This window comes from Benincasa hispida, chromosome 9 (genome assembly GCF_009727055.1).
Source record: "Benincasa hispida cultivar B227 chromosome 9, ASM972705v1, whole genome shotgun sequence".
Classification (NCBI taxonomy): domain Eukaryota; kingdom Viridiplantae; phylum Streptophyta; class Magnoliopsida; order Cucurbitales; family Cucurbitaceae; genus Benincasa; species Benincasa hispida.
The window spans coordinates 17745206-17766968 of NC_052357.1; the positions used below are offsets into that span (position 1 = coordinate 17745206).

Here is a 21763-nt window from a genome sequence, read left to right on the forward strand (position 1 = left end):
ACCTCCCGATGCCGACAACATCAGTATACGTAGGTACACACGAGCATACATCCTGCAACTTATTGGAGGATTTTTATTTGCCGACAAGTCAAATACTCTGGTGCATCTCATATTTCTTCCATTATTGTCTGATTTCGAGTACGCTGGTACGTACTCGTGGGGTGGTGCATGTCTTGCATGGTTGTATAGAGAACTTTGTCGGACTTCCAATGCACAAGCGTGGGAAATAGTGGAGCCACTGATACTATTACAAGTGTGGGCTTATAATCAATTTCCAATCGTAGCACCACAAGTCCAACTACAGGCCCCAGATCATTGGCCACTTAGTGCCAGGTATTATTTTATTTATATATTTATTTCGTTACCATTTTATGTAATAATATAAATTAATTGTATTTTTTATAATTTTAGATGGAGTGGTGTATTAGCTGCCTCTTAACAGTCAGCAAATATGTTGCTCGTATATAGGAAAACATTCGACATGTTGACGCCCAATCAGGTAGTAAATATGTATATAAATGAATATTTAAAAAAATTTATATGTATTAAACTTATTATTATTATTATTATTATTATATTATTATTATTTATTATTTATCAGGTTATTTGGACGCCATACTCACAAATTTGGTGTCATTACCTGATTATTGTCGTGATGGTAAGAACATCTGGTTGACTATTAGCCCTCTTATATGCTTCCATATAGTAGAGTGGCATCATCCAGATCGTGTGCTAAAACAGTTTGGGATGCGACAAACGATACCTTCGTTGTCCTATACACTTCCGGAACTACACCAGATCGATTTAAGGGGTAAGCAAGACCAAGACTAGCGTCGAATCCATGCGGAGTATTTATCCTACTGGCATGGACGACATGATCGTTGTGTACAGGGAGAATTAACAAATGAGCCAGCTGTATCAGACGACTACTTTCCCTAGTACAATTCAATCACGAGGTGATTTATCTCACCAGACGACGCTTACTATTACTGCATGGTAAGATATTTCAAATCAAAAATTTTCCATATATATAATATGAATATTGTTTAAATATTTTTTTTCATTCTAACAGAATAATTTTATCGGCAAAGTTCAACAATATTCAGTACAGAAAACCTTACAAAATTTGGTTCAATGTGTCAGCAAACATTGATAACGTAGAAAGTATTATTCAACAAACAAGACGACTCAATGTTGCTGACACCGATCGAAGACGTATTCGTCGTAGACGAGCGCGACAACGAGGTGAACCTAATTTAGAGGGACATGAAGACAACCCCATGAGGAGTAAGGGTCAGGGGGTCGTTTTTAAATCCCACATTGTATCATTTTCAAATTACAAATCTCAAAAGAACTAATTGTAAAATATTATTTAATATCATTGATTTTTTTTTAATATGAGTGCAAGATGTTTTTATTGTAGATTAAATATATAATTAAGTTTAATAATGAAAGAATTAAGTTTAACAATTAAAAAAAAATTATACAAATTTGGCATCAACAGAGTCAAAAGTACAAAATTTTATGTCCGTTGAGTTATACTAATTTTAACATGTTTGTCCAAACACATAAATTAGAATATTTGGATTACAAATTTTTCATTCATGAATTTTTAGTTTTGTAAGCCAAATATAATTTTGTGTTTTACTTAAACTAGTAATTTGAAATAATAGAAGTACAAAAGTATTCAAAACTCATCTCAAAGATTTGTACATTCAAATATTTTCAAATTTTAAGCTTGTAAATTATGCAAACCTTCTAAAACTCATTCTTCTAAATAATACAAACGTAAATCATAAGAATCTAAGGGCTTCCCAATTCCAAAGTAATTTTTAGACTTTAAACAAAAAAAATTTATAAGCGAATTCGTGTACCGGGTACACGAGTTTGCTTGACCGATCAACCAGTTAGCTGATCACGGATTAAATGGACTCGTGTACCCGGTACACGAGTATACCACATAGAAATCGTGTACCGAGTACACGATTTCACTACCCTAAATCTGTCAATACTTTCCCAAAACACCTACTTTTGAAAATATTTTCCTCCAACCATATTTTTGTTATTATTTATTAAAAAAATATTATTTTTTAAAAAATCCATTATTAGAGACTTTTTTTTTTAATGGGTGATTTTTTACTATTTTTTTAAAACGTTATTCGTCTACGATGAATGGTTTACTAATCATATTTAAATCAACTTTGTCATTTTTAAAAAAAATATCCCTAAATTTTCAAAAATTATAATATTATCTTTAAATTTTCATAAATGTTTTAAAATTATCCTAAAAATAGAAAGTCTTTATATTTTTATATGAAAATTAAGATATGAAATGATGTAAGAGTGACCTATAATGAAAATTTGGATCATCATATCATTTTAGGTCAATCACCACATTTTTAAGTCCCGATTGAAATTATTGAAGAAATCCGCTCCAAGGGTATTTTTTAAAATATTTTATGAAAATTGGGGGGTAATATTGTAACTTTTGAAAGTGTAAGGGTATCTTTGAAATAAATGATAAAGTTAAAGAGTTTTAATAAAGAAAATGGTAAAAACCACCATTGAACTATGATGATAATTGCAATTACACCCAAACTTTCAATTATAAAAATTGGGCCCTCAAACTTCCATAGGTGTTGAAATTGAAATCTCAAATTATATAATAGTTATAGAAATTGGACTCCAAAATGATAAAAATTAACCCCTCAAACTTATCCAGTTGTTATAATTTCTACCATTATATAAGTTTGAGAGTCTAATTTTAACATATATATATTTTTTTAATAACAACTTTCACTAAGAAAAATGAATGAATACACGAGTATACAAAAAACAATTCACAAAAAAGAGGGCTCCCTCTACAAAAAGGGATTCAAACTATACAAAATCGTATCTATAAAATAATTACAAAATACATTCGAAATTGAAGCATAATGGAGAACATGAAATATTTCTCTAACTTCTCTCTCAACCCCATGTTATTCCTCTCACCCCACAACATCCAAATAATAGTACAAACACTAGAAAGTAGGAGAAAATGACCTCTCGATATGATCGAGGAGGAGGAACTCCTCGATCATATCTCCAACATTTCTTGGACGAGCACACATCATATCAAATTTAAGAACTTCATTTTTTCGATTAAAAGTTTGATGATATAATTATAATTACCATTGTATTAAAAGTAATTTTTGCCATTTGCTCTATATATTATAATTTAGTAAAAAAAATTGACTTAAGATTTGTACTATCCGCCTTAATTTTTCACGTACGTATTGTAAATAAATAAATCAACCACTAATCACTTATTCATGTGACTCGCTGTACGTCACCTACAGGTGAATTAAGAAAATCCGATCATAACAAGTCGTCTTCCTCTGCTCCACTGTGCTTTCGCGCTCTAATGATGCTCAAAAACTGAAACAAGAACGATCTTTTTCCAATTCATCGAATCAAAATTCTGTTTGTTTTGTACCCATTTGATGAAATTAGGGTCAGAGCAACTTTACTTTGTAAAACATTCGATTTCTGAACTCCAGTTTTCCAGCATTGCGAAGTAGAACGAAGCCCTAGAATTCGGGGAAGGTCTGATTATGGATGCCAAGGATATCTTGGGCTTGCCCAAAAATACACTGCCCTTACCCCAAGAGAAGAAACCTAGGGCTCACAAAGATGCCCAGAGAAAGCGAGATGGAATTTCTCGGGAGGTAATGTCTTCTCTGTGCTTCTGTGTTTATATGATTATTGTAATCTGGTTTCATTGCTTACAGTAGTAATGGTGGTGGGTTTTTGAATTTTAGGTTTATGCGCTTACTGGTGGTCTGGCGCCTATTATGCCCGCAATCGATACATCTGAGCTGAAGAAGCGACCTCCATCAGATGAAAAGGTTCCCCCCCCCCCCCCCTTTTGTGCAATACGGATATCTGGTAGTATGTCCTAGAAGTGTGGACAATAGTGAATTGAATATGGAAGTTGAGGACTTTGTTTGGTTTGTAGTCCTGTGTACTGATATGAGAAATTTGGGAAGTCCATTGTATTTGAATGCTTAATTATATTGAATCGATATGGATTTTCAGTTATTCTGTTGCCTTTTTATCTGTTGCTTGAGTGCTTGGATTATAGTCGGGTATCTTGCGTGTTATTGTTTTAAAATATATAGTTATCATGCAATTAATGAATATAGAAGGGATTGAGTCTTGGAGTTGTTCATGTTACGTTTGGGGCAAAAAAAGACTGTTGGTACATGCTAGGGGAGGTGCTGATGCCCCTTTTGGGATAAGAGCGGGGTTTGTTTGGCAAGGTTGTTGCTTTGCTGTTGCATGAGGTATTTGGTTCGAGAGAAATGGTAGAATATTAGGGGTGTTGAGTGGTCTTAGGTTGAGGTGGGGGATAGTGTTGGATTAAATGCCTTGTTGTGGGCATGATGATGAGGGGTTCCTCCTCTATCCACCTTTTAGAGAGAAAGACTGGCTTTTGTGGTTTGTCGTGGCACGTGCCTTTTTGTGGGATTTTTAGGGGGAGAGGATTAATAGAATTTTTTGAGGTATGGAGAGGGACCCTTATGAGGTTTGGTCCTTGTGAGGTTTCACGTTTCTCTTTGGGCCTCATGCTCAAAAGTCTTTTGTAATTATTCTCTAAGTAACATCTTACCTAGTTGGAAATCCTTTCTCTAGTTTTTTTTTTCCTCCTAATGCCCTTGTATTCTTGCATTGTTTTCCTCAATAAAAGCATTCGTTTCTGTAAAAAAAATTAAAAATTAAAAAAGGCCTTGTTGTGGGCTTGTGCTCCTTCAATTTGTTGTAATTATCAGTTTGGTACGATTCTTTTGGATTGGATTCTCTTTCTTTCAGTGGAGTCCCTTTGTAGAGTTATTGTATGGCAATACACATATTACCCCATGTTTCGGTTTCTTATTAAAAATAATAATAATAATAATAATAATTGAATTCAGATCGTTATTATAATGGTCATGTGATTTTCCTTCAGATTACATGGCAGTGGCTTCCTTTTACAAATTCTGCCCGAAAGGATAATTTGCAGCTTTACCATTGGGTAGGCTTTGGCACCTTTATGAATCGTGGATATTTCAATTGATTTTGTTATCGTTCAAACTCGGTCACTTTTCCCTCCTTCCCTCCAATTTTTTCCGTTGTAGGTTAGAGTTGTAAATGGCATTCCACCAACAGGTGACTATTCCTTTGCAAAGTACAACAAGGTAAGGCCAACTCCTTTTTATTTATTGATTGGTTGTTTTGTATTCTTTTAAGTTGAAATTTGACGTTTAAAATGTTTTTCATACTTAGATGAAAACTGGAAGTTTGATATGGCCATTGACATCCATTTCTGACATTGTCATTGATTATCCTATATCTTGGTGTAAAAGTTGGAATCGTTTTACTGCATACTCATAACATCCCTCCTTAACAACCGGGATAGCTTATTGTTATATCATGGATTGTATATCCCTTTTGTAATTTTATACATCAATGAAGTGTTTCTTAAAGAAGAAATATAATAATGATAAATATCTCGAACATACCAATTAATTTCTTGTTCACAATCTATAAAATATATGTATGGTTGAAGCCTTCCTCTATGGTTTTGAGCAAGAAGTTAAACGCCAATTGTGGCGAAAGGTTCTGAAGTAAAATATTCACGTTGATGGATATTCATCTTGTGGATATTCTTGAAAAGAATCATGGAAATCAATAATACCAAAACAAAAGGAATTTATAAATAAGTATTCCACACCTTTTACATATATTCACATCCTTATCATTAGTATTTATATTTATATTGGTGAAATTTTTGTTGACGCTTCTGATTTGTCAGTGGCTTTTTTGGTACACTGAAAATATTATTGACCCCTTATTGTGTGGAAACCTTCAAAATATGAAAATATCAGCTAATATTATATTCCAAGTCACGATAAAAGATCCTCCAATTCCTCTTGCTTTTTCACTCATTGTCGTGCTGTTATAATTCAGTAGCAATCCTCTTGACTTAACAACTTACTATTAATGAAACATATTTTCTTCTTTGAATATGGTGCAGTCTGTTGAAGTAGTCAAATACACGGATGAGGAGTACGAGAAGTATTTGAAAGACCCTGTGGGTATATTTGTCCCACATTTTTAATAAAAAGCATAGATAGCTCTCTCTCTCATACACACACGCAAACACACAAAGTTTCATGATATGTAGCATTTTTATGGTATTATGGTAAATAATTGTGCCTTGAGGCTCCTTTTTGGGAAAAAAAAATTGGCCTTCGAGACTCTTTAGGCTTACAGCTAAGAATTTTAAGTTTCAACGCTGTCATAGTTTGACTGTTTATATCCTATATAACAACTTATCCTTCTCTTCATACCATGTCACCATATTTTCAGATTTTATTGTAATTATGTTAAAGCTTGTAGGATGAAGTGTTTCCTGTAAGAAATTATTGTGTTGATTTTAAGGTTGACATTTTCTACAGATTTTACTTCTAATATCAATAGTGTTTTTACTATATTTTTGAAGATATAGATAAGGGAGATCAAAGAGGAGACCTATGTGGTCAATTTAAATGAGTATATTGATGAGATTTTTTTTAAAAAAAAAAAGAAAAACCTTTAGAGAAGAGCTATTCAACAATGTTCAAACATGAAATTGAAACCTTGAATCTAAATGTTAGAAGAAATCATTAAATCTTCATTAGTATGGAAATAGAATGGATTGGAGTTCTTGAAATAGCTACATTTTAGCACTTCATGGTGCTCCTTATCTATTTCTTCTGTAAATATTTTCCCTCGTAATAAATATTAATTGTGGAGCCTTCTTTGAGCATCTAGAAGACTGCCATTAGATGAACTTTGAAATACCATGTCAGTTGGTAACAGGTATTGGAGCATATCTTTTATTCATTGTTTTGGCAGTCATCTGCCACCTTTTCCTCTCATCAGTTCTGCGTCATTATTGGAACAAGACCTTTTACTGGTCAGTGTCCAAATGAGTGAGCATCAATTTGATGTTATTTGGAAGTGAAGATCACCTTGGGATGGACAATGTTCATGGGCCTCACTATTGCACTTATGTGTTAGACTCTAGATTACTGTTCTATCTAGCATTCTCTAGCATAGTAGACTCTAGATTACTGTTCTATCTAGCATTCTCCAGCATATTTCTTTATTATTTTTCTTCTGTTTTGTGGTTGAGATATTTACTTTTTAAAATGTTTTCAGTCGTGGACAAAGGAGGAGACAGATCAATTATTTGACTTGTGTGAACGGTTTGATCTTCGCTTCATTGTGATATCTGACAGATTTCCGTCAGCAAGGACAGTGGAGGAACTAAAGGAGCGATATTATCGTGGTATATGTAACTTTTTTTGGTCTATTATTTCAAGCACTCGTTTTCTCTTAGGTTGTCAATTTGTGTTGATTTTTTAATGTACTTGTTTTGGATAATTTACAGATGTACTTATGATTATTTAAAACCTTTTTACTGTAATGACTAATATTATATGTTTTTAGCATCAAGAGCAATTGTGGCTGCTAGAGGACCAACATCTCGGGAGAGTTCAGGAAATACTCCCGCCAAGGTAGGTAGTTTTTGTATTAAGTCTATTTCCAATGTTACCTTTTTAGCTTGGAGTTCTGGCATATTAATATCCTGTAAAAGATCAATGAAGCTACCTATAATTGAGGTTTCTTTGCAAATTAACATTCTGTATGATTTTCTTATTTATTCTTTATATTAGGATCCTTACAATGTCTCACAAGAGATTGAGCGCAAACGGGCATTGTCCATGGTTCTCTCCCAAACAAAACAGCAAGAACGAAAAGATGCTGAGGTCTTGATTCTCTTATGTTTTAATAAAGATCCAATAATGAATTAATGTATATATACGGTTAAGTCTAAATCTTTGTTTTCCCCTTTTCTTTTACTATTTATTGTCTCAGGTTCTTGCTGAAGCGAAAAAGATAACTGAATCACGCAGAGCCGAACGAGTGAGTTAATTTCTATGTAATAATTTTTTTTAGGTGTGGCACATGAATGCACAAAGCAGATTACAGGTTCACTTCGGGATTGGCATTGCAGGATTTCATGGTTGAAAGAAATTGCATTATTAACCTCTAGGTCTTAAGTTATTGTGCCATTAAAATCTTAGTAATAGGAATGTCATGTGGTAGGGATAACTACTCCATTGAAATTTTGCACAACTAATCTAATCTATTAGGGTACAAGACGCCAAAGCTAAAACTCTCTCTTTTTCACCTTCAAGCTTTTTGCTTTTTAAGTTGATGTAGAATAAAGAGATAAAAAGGAAATCCTCTCAAGGAATCCCATCAAGTCTTGATTAATTGATCCAAAGTTATCGATACAAGAAGACAATTACTTTATTTACAAAGAATTGAAAAACAAACTAATCTTAATCCTAGTTAATAAAAGAAACTAATCCTAATCCTAATAAACCAAAGAATCTAATCCTAATCCTAATCAATCAAGGAAACTAATGCTAATCCTAATAAATCAGAAACATAGAAGGACTACATCATAAGTATATCCATACTATCTTTTGGAAGTGACCTATAGCCATTCTTTAAAATAATATTAAGTTTAGGAATACTGTTACCTTCTGTCCGGACATCCATAATGTAACAAAACTTTATTTTAGTGGTATGTAATTTCTCAGTGGTATCTCTCTCTCTCAAAATATCCACTTCTCCTACTTTATCTTTTATTATTTGCATTTGCATTTTCAAAGTGGATCAGAGTTTTAGTTCAATTCTGAAGAATCTTGTGAATGTTTTTTTTAAAACAATAATTCCATATTATAAATAGAGCAGGTTTATGATCTTGGTTTCATGAATGTTAGGTGGCTGAAGAATCTGAGTTACCTGTCACTTCAAATGCTGTCCCAGAAGTTACTGAAAGGGTTGTCGTTCCTAGAGATACTGTACCATCTGTATCCAATGTGCAGCCCCCTCCTCCGGCAGCCGTACCTTCAACGGTAGTGGCAGATAATGCTTCTACTCTTGCATCTCTTCGCATGGTATACAGCCTAGAGGAATCATATTTAGCCTTTGCCTGTATATTTTTGGAAGTCTTTTTTAGCTTTTTTTTTTTCAATATTATTTTGATAATTCTGTCAAAGAGGTTTTTGTGCTGGATTTTGTTCTCAAAGCTTTATTAATCTATACCAATATATGAAATTTGAGAATGTGGTCTGATGACTGATCCCTACATTTCAGCTTCCTGTATACTTGAGAACATATGCACTTGAGCAAATGGTACAAGCTGCAAGCTCGTCCGCTGGCCTTCGGACTATCAAGCGAGTTGAACAGACATTACAAGATCTTTCGGTTAGTTTCTGGTTTTGTTAAATCCAAATTCTTCCTTTCTCATAAAGTGATGAATTGTGGAAGATTTAATACTGGTTATCAATTTTATAGCAGCTCATGAGAAGAAAGAAAGAAAAGACAGCAAATTAGAAATTTTTCTCTATGATTCGAATTTATAATCTTTGCTACTAAGAGCACCTAAGTAAATATTGTTGTGGTCAAATGATCTTTTTCTTTTTTGTCTTTTTGAGAAAAACTCGTTCCAATTGGAAGTGAGTGCAGAGGGTGAATAATTTCAAAACTCTTTTGTATCTCAGAAATACTTATACCTACCTCATGAGTTGAATCAAGCATATTGTGTTTTTGTCAGTCTGTTAGACTTTCTTCAGTAGTCATTTCCCCTGAGTGCTCTTCATGTTCTAGAGTTACATAATTACTATATTAATCACTCACAGAAGTTTTTTCTTTCCCCCTCCCCTCCTTTAATCTTTGTAAATAGGTTAATTTAAAACCCAGGGTTCCAACAAAAGCTGTCTGTGCAGAGCATCTTGAATTAAGAAAAGAAATATTGACTCTATTGAATCTTCAAAAGCAGGTACAGTTTTCTTTTTTCCATATGCATGTCCCAGCGGTAGCAAATTTATGCACATCAAACTTGCATTAACATACAGATCACAAATAGTAGATTTGATAATTATTTTCTTCTCATTCAGAGAGAATTCTCATTAGCGGCATACTTGGTTGATGCCATGTGCCTATAACGTAGTTAATTCTAATTTTTATTGTCATTTCCTTTTTCTTCCAAACAGTTGCAAAATAAGGAGGCAGAAGGTTCTTCTTTCCGAGAAAGTCCATACACCGAGGCACCTGGCACACCTAAGGTCAGTAGATGTACTCGCTTTCTTGAGCACGGTAATTTCTCATATCTGTGAATCTATAACTCTTCCTCTTCTAACAGCATTCTTGTTATGCTCTGGTGCAGGATCGCACTTTTATTGCTGATTCTATGAGTTTTGGAGGTAAATGGATACTCTAATAGAACTTCTATATCTGGCCTTACTTTTATTGCTGATTCTATGAGTTTTGTTCATTTAATTCTTCAGTAATAAAGGAAAGAAGAAATTTGAAATTTGAAATGTACGTTTATATTCAGGGTTCTAGTTCAACTCAAGGATTAGAAGTGAAGTTTATGTTATTTCCCTTAAAATGAAATTTAATTATTTTTGTCGTCCTCGTGGAAGTTCATTTACATGTATGTGTTTCTTTTGCTAGGGGAAAGGTTTGGTAAACGGGATCAAAAACGCAAGGTATGTTGTCAACTATTTATTTTGTTATTTCTTCTGTCTTCCTACCCTGTATATTTTTTTTGTTTGTCGAATTCTTTTTCTTATTTATTACTTTTTTCTACCCATCGTTGTTAGGCCACTGGAAGATTATCTGAAGCTCCATCATCACCGGCTCAATCTAAAAGGCCAAGAAAACAGAAGGGATCCGATCTGTGATGCTCCCAGGTGTGTTAGAACTTTCGCACATATGGTTGTATCTCCAATATTTTATGCCTAAAATTCCTCTCCTTTTTTGCTTTTTACCCTTTTGAATGAAAAAGAAAAAAGAAAAAAGCCTCATCTCCATTCTATTGGTGTTTTTGAATTGAGATGTTAATGATATTTTAATGCACGTAAATCTATGATGGCTGTTGTATGGTTTCACCATCTTACAATTTTTATTACAATGATATGCATCTAAAAGGAGGCTGATGCTGGAGCCGGCGGCTTTCACTGGAAGGCAGTGGAGAACATTCTTGTCTAAACTGAACTTTGATGCTGGTTTGGTTAAGAGACGCAATTTTCCTGGTCATTTGTGCAATCGAGTTAACGACGGTCTGTTTACCTCATTTATCTTCATCACAAAGCCAAAGCTCGGGTTTTCTTATGTCCATTAGCTAGTTTTGTCATGAAATGCTGATAGTTCTCTTAATATGATTGTGTATTATATGTAAATCTACCAAGAAATGAGGAAAAATCTCTTTCATTACTTTCATTTTTGTGTACTGGTTTTCTTCAATCTAACCCTTTTCAGTAGGTTTAAAAGAATGATGATGCAATTATTATCATCTTTTTAATGTTGACCCATCAACATATATTAGCAGGAGTAAGTTGTCTGTTCAAGCTCCTTGGTAATTTAGAGAGAATATTGATCCAAGGATATAAAGTTCATGTGAATCTGCTATATCCGAACAAAATTCTGTGTGGAACAGTGTTTCCCCTCCAAAATAAGTGTACTTTCTTTCTATGTGCATAAGATATGGTCATTAATAATATACGTACCATTTATTGTACAAGAGATCTTTACATGCCTATTCTGAAAAGATGAGCACCAACTTTTCAATAAATGCAGCAGCTATACATATTCTCTTTACTTCAAAAACTTGAGGAAATGTTAGCCTGAAAACACAACGTGTGTAATATCTGGGAATCTCTCCTTAATGGCTGCTTTTACTCCTGTACCAATAGATTCAGGACCCTCATACTTTACAAGGCAATCGCCACCATTGATCGATATTACTTCCACACTCCCGCCGTAGTTCCTTATTGCTGGTCTCAATATGTCAAGGTGACTATTTACTGCCTGCATTAGTGCAACATCCAGGATAAATATTAATTACCTAACTAATTCAGCTCTCTCGGTTTTTATTTGAACGACATCATCAAATTTTGTATTTGTTCGTGTATAGAAAACTCACCTCGGGTGTTGTCTCCTTTGGCACTTCATCATATACTTGGCATATTTCCTTCACTGAATCTCCAAACTTCTCCTTCAGCACTCGTTCAATTCCCATCTTCATGGTGGTTGTTGAGCTAGGGCAGCTACCACATGCTCCTAAAGATTGTAACAAACATTTTTTAACTAAAAATGTTTATAGTTACTAACTTTTTGTTTTGTTTGTGACTTTGTGGGAATACAAAGCAGTTAAACATCAAATCAACAAATTTCTTATTCGCACCCTGAGATGAAAGGAAGAATTGATTGTGTACACATGTATTCAAGATATTGATTGTGTAATGTATACACATGTATTCAAGAATTGATTGTTGTCTCACCAATCCTTGGAAGCTATTAACACACTGTCTTCAAGACATCTACACGATAGGTCAAATCAACTGCAAGATCTCAACAATCATTGCTAATTGATGTCAGATATTGCTTTGACAGGGTTACAGCTTACTAGGAAATCAATCGACACACCCAATTGGGTACATGAGGGTGCCACGTAAGAGTTGGAAATGGAGTAAAGATAGGGAGTGCATTTGCAGGCTCAGGTTTGGTACTAGGTAGTGCGACGCTATAGATTAGTTTCTCCCCTATAAGTTGGTGGCACTTTGGAGAGTCAGTTTATCTTTAGTTAGCATTTCTTATGTTAACTGGTGTATTGATAGACGTCACCATGTCAAGTGCCTTGTGAGCAGCATGGAGGTGATTTTTCCAAGGGAACATGGGTATGCTACCTGGAGTTTTTCCTCCCACTTATCAAATGCTACTAGTCAGGTTTGTTCGTGATGCCTTGAGAGGGGTTTAAATCACGTAGGCTTGAAGGATAAATTCACAAACTTGGGTCAACATGGGAATAGCTAAGCACCCTTGTATAAGTGGCAACTTTTTTGGGTTGGTGATTCATCTACACTAAAATCAGATCAAGATGATGCTGAGTAGGCCGCTAGAACTGATGGAAACATATTTTCAAGTAGAATACAAAGGCTGGAAAATAGTGGGGCTTTTACCTGCACCCACCTTCTTTCCACATCTTATCTAAGGTACATCCACTAATTGGTATAATATAGGTATAAAAATCTGGGAGACCAAGGTCCCAAAGAAAATTCGGGTCTTTGCTCAGGTAATTAGCCGTAGAATATTAAACTCAGGTCTCTACTACGAGATGTCTAACAAGGTAGACACTGCCTTTTGTGGAGACATTTTACACCTTATCGAATAAGAAACTGATAAACTCCATGTACGAGATGAAGGCACTGTCCAAACCTGACCTAGACAAAGATAAGAAAACAAATGCTCTCCAACTAGTCGATAAGGAAAATATTTAAAAGAATTGCAGAGGTATTTGCAGGAAAGAAGCCAAAAAGCTATATTGATCTGCAGTCCGTTCAAATTTCATGAAAACCCTACCCATGTCCTAAGAAACGTCCCTATTCAGAGTATACCAGATCTCCCACAAAGTTGGTTAAAAGTGTTCAGAGACAAGTGATATTAGGCCTCTTCATATTGTGCAGGCTTGGGGTAGGTTGGGGCAGCAGATCTTCAAACAATGAAAAGGCCAACCAAGACTCTTGGCAATGGAATAGTGAGCATAAAATATGATCAATCTTGGATTGCCTTGTCACAAACAATACACATATTAGGATCGAGGACCTGGGCTGTAAAAGAATACCATGTCTTCATGAACCCTCTCAGTTGCTTTTTGAACTTCTAAGTTCTAAGTACCAAGGTCACAGAAGTAAAACTTCTTTGATGTTCTCAACTTCTAGATTGTTTTTTCAAATTTCACGTCTAAGGACCCCAGAACTCTCGGTGTAAGGATTTTCTCACAGTATGCTTCTAAAATATTTGGGAACTTCTTCCTTCAATTAGGTCGGAAGCATCCTTTAAGATGGCCAAATTTCTTGAAAGAGATTTGAGAATTTAGAAATGTCATCCGGTTTTATCATAGGAAGAGAAAGCGAAGGCATGGAGATCTAATTGGTTTTAAGGTTGCTAGTTTAGCAGCTTCCACAACTTTTCCAACTCTCCCTTTCTTTTCCTATTCTATCAGTTAAGGATCCTTTTCGTGGTCTACCTTAAGATAATATAAGAAGATACCAAATGATCTATTCTCTTCTCTGGTAAATTCTTTTTATTTGATAGAAAGAAACCCTCACAAAAGGAAAGGAAATTCATATCCATCTGTACCGAGTCTAAACTGTTCCAAATTTCCACCAGATTCAGAGCTAATGGAGAAAGATTCTACTCAGGAAAGGATGTATAAGCTTCAAACTGGAAAAGTTGAAGAAGTTCTAATCATTGTAAATAGAACTGCTGCACTAATCATTGTGAAGCGGGGATGAAAGAAATGATGGAAACTCAAATCTCTAACGATTACAAACTGGCCCCTCAAAACTCTCTTGAGACAAGAATGCAGATACCACTAATAACCATAATGTGTAACAGATATTCAACAGCATTTGCTAGACTATAAAGTACCAAAAAAAAATTTTAAAACAAAAAAAAAAAAAAACTCCCCCACATACGCCAACAGCAACCAATTGTTCAGTTCCAAAGATTTCAATACACAGAGTTAAATTAACAACGAAACTATAACAAACCCATTCAATTCAATGAGATCAGAATCCACCCACCAACGAGTTTGAGGGAAACTACTCCGTCTTCAATAGACACAACATCGACATTTCCTCCGTCGGCAATTAGATAGGGCCTTACATCCTCGAGAACCAAGTCCACGTTTCTGATGGTCAGTTCAAATTTCTGGGCGGAGTACAGCCCTGGTGAGGAGCTCGTAGAGGGACTCGAATTCGAAGCTGAAGCTCTAATGGCTCGTCTGGGCGAAGCCCTTTTCAGGGAAATGGGTAGTTGATGTTGCCCATGAGCAAAAGGTGTGTATTGGCGATAATTTGCAGGAGTTTGCGAATAAGAAAGAGGGGTTTTGAGGAGGCCGGAGGTAGTTAAGGACGCCATTGATGAAGAAGAAACGATGCGGAATTTAGCCGATGATGAGGAATTTGTTCGGCAGCCTCCGAAAGAGAAAATTGGTATTTATTGAAAAATGGTCAGAAATAACCCCCGAATTTTTCAATCTTTCGAAACTAGCAAACCTTTTTAAGATACAGGTGAGATCGACACTGTGATTTTAATAAAAAAATTAACTTTTTCATTTTATATTTTGGGCTTTATGAGTGGAATTTTGTGCGAAATGAATTCTAAGATTCTCCTAATTTTTTCTATTATATAATCTTTCTAAATTTTATACTAAATCTGATCTCTTTTCAAAATCTCTTAAATTTTGTTATCTTTATCAAATCTTATTTTAGAATTTTCCAACACTTTTGCCCAATTTCTATTTCAATCATATGAATTCCAAATTTTCAAATAGATTTTTCAAATGGATCTCGCAGTGTCATTTTTAAATTTTGGAAAAGTTTTTTTATTTTAGTCTTTAAACTCTAAAAATATTGTTCTATCTTGGTCTCTAAACTTTTAAAAGTGTTTATTTTAATCTCTATTATTAAAATTATGTTAGCTCTTCAACATAAATGTGAAAGAACTTTTATTTTGGATGATTATGCTCTAACCTAGGAAATACATATATTTCTAACTATGTAGAGCATCGGTATCAAATATGGATACGTCTAGATGATTTGAAATATCTGATTTTTTTTCAGATACGCATATCGATACATGAAAATGATACGTGAATCAATTTTTTTCTCAAATTTAAGCCCAACCACTTAAAAAGCCCCACCCACGATTTTAAAATCATAAAATATAACTTTTTTTATTTTTAAAATCACTTGAAAACACACTTTTAATTACTCAAAATTAATTTAGTTTTCAAGTTCACACTTTTAAATGCAATTTTCATATCCTCACAATTAGTCTTGAAGGATTATGTTTCACGGTGATTTTGAAAATGACAAAAGTGATTTCAATCGTTTTAAAATCACTTCCAAACATAAAAGTACACTTAAATTGAGCAATCCAAAACAAACTAAATTAAAAATGATAAAAACATTAAAAAAAATAAAAAGACCTCGAAATGTAATTAAATTTTCATTCTTCCCTTCTCTCTCACTATTTAAATCATGATTCACATCTTTCATCCTCAACTTCATTCTTCGATTTTCATCTTCTACTTCTTTACGTGTCTTAGTTTTTTAGAAATTAATGTATCGTCGTATCCTATCGTATCCCTATTAGTGTCTATGTTTCTTAGAAAACCATTTACAAAGAAAAAAATAATAATAATTCAAAACTTTACAATTTTTTATCTGACATTAAACTCTTGTTTCAAAACATTGAAATGACTAAAAAAACATATACTGAGAATAAGCGATTTCTGTTGTCACCATATGGCTCTGTCACAAATCCCATCTGTCACTCACTGATCTATTCATGTCATTGCCTGAAAAACAAAAAATAAAGGGTGAGTGTTATCAGTAAGTGACCCGCTACTGGGCCCTCTAGGTTACTTATTAGCTAGTTTATCTAAGCATCGATGTACATCGTCATATCAGTCGTTGTTATCTTGAATGAGTCACATATCAGTCGTAAACGTGATCCCAAAGGAACACGTATCAATCCTAGTGTGTGACCTAAAGGTCCACAAATCAGTCATAGACATTAACCTAAAGGAACATGAATCAGTCATAGACATGAACCCGAAATAACATGACTCAGTCATAGACATGAACCTGAAGGAACATGAATCAGTCATAGAGATGAAACCGAATGAACATGAATCAGTCATAGTGTGTAACTCAAAGGTCCACAAACCAATCATAGACATGAACTCGAAGGAACATGAATCAGTCATATGTGTACACATGCATAGATAAGAAAAGCTAATAAGAACCCTATAACTTAGCATGCATCAGTTTCCATATAACTCCTGTGTTATATTTTACAGTCGTTTATCTTAGGAGTAAAATTTTTAGTATATCCTCATGGTCCAAAATAGTTCAATCTATTTGGTCAATGTCATTCATGCAGTTCAATTAGTCATAATTTATGTCCAAACAATCTAGAATAATCAGTCTTAACAGTCTCAAGAAATAGTCCAAGTAGTCTTTAAGTAAACAGTCCAAGTGGTTGGGACAACTGGTTCGACGGCGAACTAGTAGAAAGTCACTTACCTTAATATAAATGAAGTAATCAAACTCTGAGAAACTTCTTGGTATAAATCCCAAATTAATCTTCAATGTGAAAATTTCCTCATAATCGACCTTAAAATTATTGGACAACTTACTTTTGATTCAAAAATCCCTCCGAACCTTCAATTCAAATCCAAGACAATATGGGTAACATGAGTTTAGTCTAAGCTTAATGGGAACCCATAATCTTTTGAAGAAAAATTTAGAAACACTTACTAAAATCTCCAAAATCAATCTTTGATAACGTTGGACAACACGCTATGTTTATTAAAACGCCAATTTGATGCCCAAATACATGAGGAATATAAGTTTAGGCCAAGATAGAACTCTAATTGACCTCCCTTTGGAGTGAAGTGAATAGTTTGGAATAAGGTGGATGATTGTATTTATAGAGAAAAAATAATCTTAATCCCAAACTTATTAATTCCATAACTTGAAGTAGTAGATAGATTAGATTTCCTCTTTAAATAAGACATTTTCTCTAATTTGGATGTCCATATTTTAATTAATAAGAAAAATCCATAATCTAATTAATTGAGAATCCATATTCATTTTGAATTAGAAATTTCACAATCTAATTATTAGAAGTTCCATAACTTAATAAATTTAAATTAAATCCAAACTTCTCTTATCAACTCAATTTAAATTAATTATCTTCTCTAATTTGGATCCAAACTCCAAAATTAAAGATGATAAAATTTAAAACCACACTTTTTTCTTCTTAAATTTCAAATTCCTTTTAATTTTCAAAATCCTAATTCTTTTTCTTTTCTTTGTTTTCAAATTTTTATCCAAAATAATTCCAAAAATTATGAATCTCTCAACAAATTAATCTAAAATCAATTAACTTCTCTAATTAACTTAATTTTGACTCCAAACCAAAATTAAAGGGAACATACAATCCAATTTTGAGATAAAATTCCATCATTCCAAATGTTAATCAATTTAAAAAATCATACTTTCTCCCAAGTAAATTAATACAATTTCCCCTTAAATTGAATTAAAATTTCAATTCTTTACAAATATCTTTTTATATTAATTATCTTGCCTCTCAAATTAAATTTTTAGCCCCATTTATCAAAATAATACCCAAATATTTCGAGATAATTTAATGAAAATTACCTGAAAAATCCGCGATGTTACATTCTTCCCTCCTTACGAAACTTTCGTCCTTGAAAGTTCAAGTCCTTAAAGGGATCATGATACATTGTCCTTATCTCATTCTCGCATTTTTAAATTGCTTCTTCAGACTCATAATTATGCCAAAGAACATTTAACTCCACATTTCAGAAAATATTCACCCTCTACCATGAATTGTATAACTTATTTGAGACAATTTCATGTTACTCTTTAATCTTAAAACAAACACATATCACCATTTATACCTTCCTATGCACGAGTATGAAAATCCCACTTAAATGAGGCTCTTGAAGTCCCCATATACTATCGAGCATTTATCATTCAAAAATACATCACCATGACCTCATAATAGTTGTAACCATTGCCTGATGCCAGTTTCTAAGATAAAAACTGTCATGATTGCATACATCTATATCGAGAATGTCCACACTCCATACAGTGGGTCACTTCACTGTCCATGCAACAGAAAACATATCTCTCATGGCATCTCAAGTCCAAGATTCAGAATTTGGTTCGGTAACTAATTGCTCTGACAATCCCCTGTAACCTAGATACACCATCATATTCAATCCGTAACGGTTGATACAAAGTCACATGAATCATCTTTTTTTTCCTAATAAACAAAACCAATGTGCTCCAAGGCAAAACATTAAGGCACGTATGAAACATTGCTAAATGGTTCTTGTATCAGTGACTTAGGTTATTCCAACTCTACTAGAGTCCTTCTATGAGGAGCCTTAAGGATAGGAGTTGCTCTCAAGTCAAGTTCATCTCTAGTGCTAGGGGTCATTCTGGGAGATCAAATTTACTCAACCTTAATACTCATATAAATTTTTTCTTACTTAGAGCTAGATTACTTTCACCTTCGAATCAATTTGATGGCTTCATTAATTCCTGTTTTAGATATTCATGTCCACGATCAAAACCTCTAAACCTTGCTAATACCTTTCAACGTCTTCCCCATCTTTAACGAAGCCTTACCCTTTCCATTTTCATAGTTTCTAGCAACTATTGCTACTAAACATCATTTCATAAAACTTTATTTCCTCCGACTCCACTATAATCTGAAGAAGATTGCTAAGCACTCTTCCAACACACGATAATCTAGCTTAATCAAATTCTCATGCTAAAACTGAGTTCCATGACCAATAGCTTAGGCAGAATATTCATTCAACCAACAAATACTAAGATCCAAATTTCCAAATAATAACGAGATTGTTCATACCAACTCCAAAGGCTCGTAAACACATATTCACTATCTCGGACACCAAACTGTTGGGATTGGTATCCTCATTCTCCCGGAGTCTCGTAGTTTGTAATTTGTACACATTGTTGTGAATAAAATAAGAGTTATTTTATTTGGCATTTACCCGTATCTAATAAACAAAGCTCCATAGTTATCATATGTAAACTTAAGCACATATATGAGATATACAAGTGGATCATGCCTTAAGTGATAACCTAAATATGTATGTAGTATAAGGAGTAAGGAGGGATACCTGGTCCTGGTGACACTACGGATACGGCTCGCTTTGTAGAGGTTTGCAAATATTATGAACTACTACAAATGGTAAATCCTAACAATTCATGTGTAGACATGCGAGCGGGGGTGTCTTATACAAAGAGTTTATATAAGACCGGACCACGAATTGATTTGTCTCTATATATAACGTCGTTGATACTAGAGATTTACATCTCACCTAAACGACCATAGGTGACATAACCTCAATCCTGAGTGTTTTGGGAACTTCTGCCTTTGAGGGTGGTCCTTTGATTAGTATGGGTGAGAGTGGCCAAATTGTCAACTTAACATGCCAACCTTTTTAGGGACTTGCCTGGTCTGGGAGTTAGAAACTCAGTTATACAATGAAATTAACTCATTCCCCGAAACAAGGGCAAGTAGGTAGATTTCTTCCTTAAAGGTTGATTCTGGGTCTTGAACATAGTGGCTACATCTTCTCTTTGGAAGAGAGGACTCAGTCATAATAAGACTATGACTTATGTTCATTAGAGGGATCAGTGGTACTTAAGAAGTTAGATGTAATTATAGGGACATAACGGTTATTAACCCAACTATACTTACGAGCGATCTATGAAGAGTTATCACACTGTTGATTGGTTGATATGGACACATAATATATCCGTGGTAAGGAGAGTTCAGCTGTCGATCTTTAGTGGAGTACCTGAAAGTTAACTAGTGAAGGATTAATGTAAATGATATTTACATTAAGTACCATGAAATAGAAAAAAAGCTATGATTTATATGTTTCATGAGATGAAATATTAAAACTATAGGTTATAAATATAGTATGGTAAGTTGGTCATCATATATAGTTATAATAATATTAGTTATTGGATAATTATCTCCTTTTCTCTAATAACCAATTGAGTGGGAGGATATTGGTGGTTTCATGATAATCGTGAGATAAAAAAAAAATGTTTTCCTAAATTTAGTATGATTTGAGATATTCCATTATGGGAAAGAGTTCTCACGGAAAGGTTGTCAGGTGAATGAGATTTACTAAACGATAGCCGAAGAGAGACTATACGATCGTGGAGTGACACTACATGACAATTCACTCAGTTGGCCGATAGCTAAACAATCGTGGAGCTTTTACTAAACGATCGCATAGCATTTGTTAAACGATTGGGCATCATCTATATGATAGACCTTGTCATCTCCCACTTGCTCAATCGTTTACACGATTGTCTTCCTCTAGTCTCTTTCTCTAACCAAGTCTATACAAAGCTCACACTTCTAGATTATCACACCGAAAATACCAAGATAGCCATTGTGGTGGTATCGTACTCAACTCAACATAGTTTGAGATTTTTGGAGGTCGTACATTGAGTTCGCGGTGTTCGTGTGGTGGTTGCTGATTGATCGTGATCTTGGAGATTGCTGAGTTCGAGTATTCGTGAGTTGTTGTCTTGGTGATTTTACGAGCGTTCAAGATTGAGGGTATTTGAAGATGAGTTTTCAAAGGTATGATAATTCTTCCCTTGATCTTTGTAAGCATGTTGTGATTTCATATTGTGCAAAACCTGTTAGTTTGCATTTATTGACTGTAATTTTTATAACATGAAGAACCAAATACCTTATTTTACTCGGTCCACCAACTTCGACACCATGAAAGTGATCATGGCCTATTTATTCTTCCAAAATTTCTCTTGAAACCTTCTGACTCTAATATCTAGTAATCTTTAATAAAACTAAAGTATCTTATTCACCTCTTTCTTATCTTACAAATCAACTTTAATCTCATACCTAAGAATGTGTACCTTGTAGTACCACCAATTTTATTCTTTTATTGAAAATCTCAATATTATTCCTCAGTGAGTTTTTAGTTCACCTACTT

At 34.0% G+C, this 21763-nt stretch overlaps 2 protein-coding genes across 3 annotated transcripts; one reads left to right on the forward strand and one right to left on the reverse strand.

Annotated features, from left to right (window-relative positions):
• Window positions 1-3329: 3329 nt before the first annotated feature.
• On the forward strand, window positions 3330-11366 carry LOC120086135 (SWR1-complex protein 4). Of its 2 annotated transcripts, none has more exons than XM_039042598.1 (17): window positions 3330-3710; window positions 3804-3890; window positions 4991-5056; window positions 5160-5219; window positions 6059-6115; window positions 7228-7357; window positions 7519-7586; window positions 7746-7838; window positions 7948-7995; window positions 8865-9041; window positions 9241-9351; window positions 9830-9925; window positions 10140-10211; window positions 10313-10349; window positions 10603-10637; window positions 10752-10841; window positions 11080-11366. In XM_039042598.1, exons 1-16 carry the CDS (start codon window positions 3597-3599, stop codon window positions 10830-10832), a joined length of 1332 nt encoding a protein of 443 aa, XP_038898526.1. In that variant the 5' UTR covers window positions 3330-3596; the 3' UTR covers window positions 10833-10841; window positions 11080-11366. The 2 variants fall into 2 exon arrangements, with proteins under 2 accessions (XP_038898526.1, XP_038898527.1); XM_039042599.1 differs by having other exon boundaries at window positions 8865-8999.
• Window positions 11367-11537: 171 nt separating this feature from the next.
• Window positions 11538-15191, reverse strand: LOC120086136 (nifU-like protein 1, chloroplastic). The gene is made up of 3 exons (XM_039042600.1): window positions 14736-15191; window positions 12074-12210; window positions 11538-11958 (listed from the first exon to the last, which is right to left on the reverse strand). Exons 1-3 carry the CDS (start codon window positions 15070-15072, stop codon window positions 11770-11772), a joined length of 663 nt encoding a protein of 220 aa, XP_038898528.1. The 5' UTR covers window positions 15073-15191; the 3' UTR covers window positions 11538-11769.
• Between the last annotated feature and the right edge of the window lie 6572 nt (window positions 15192-21763).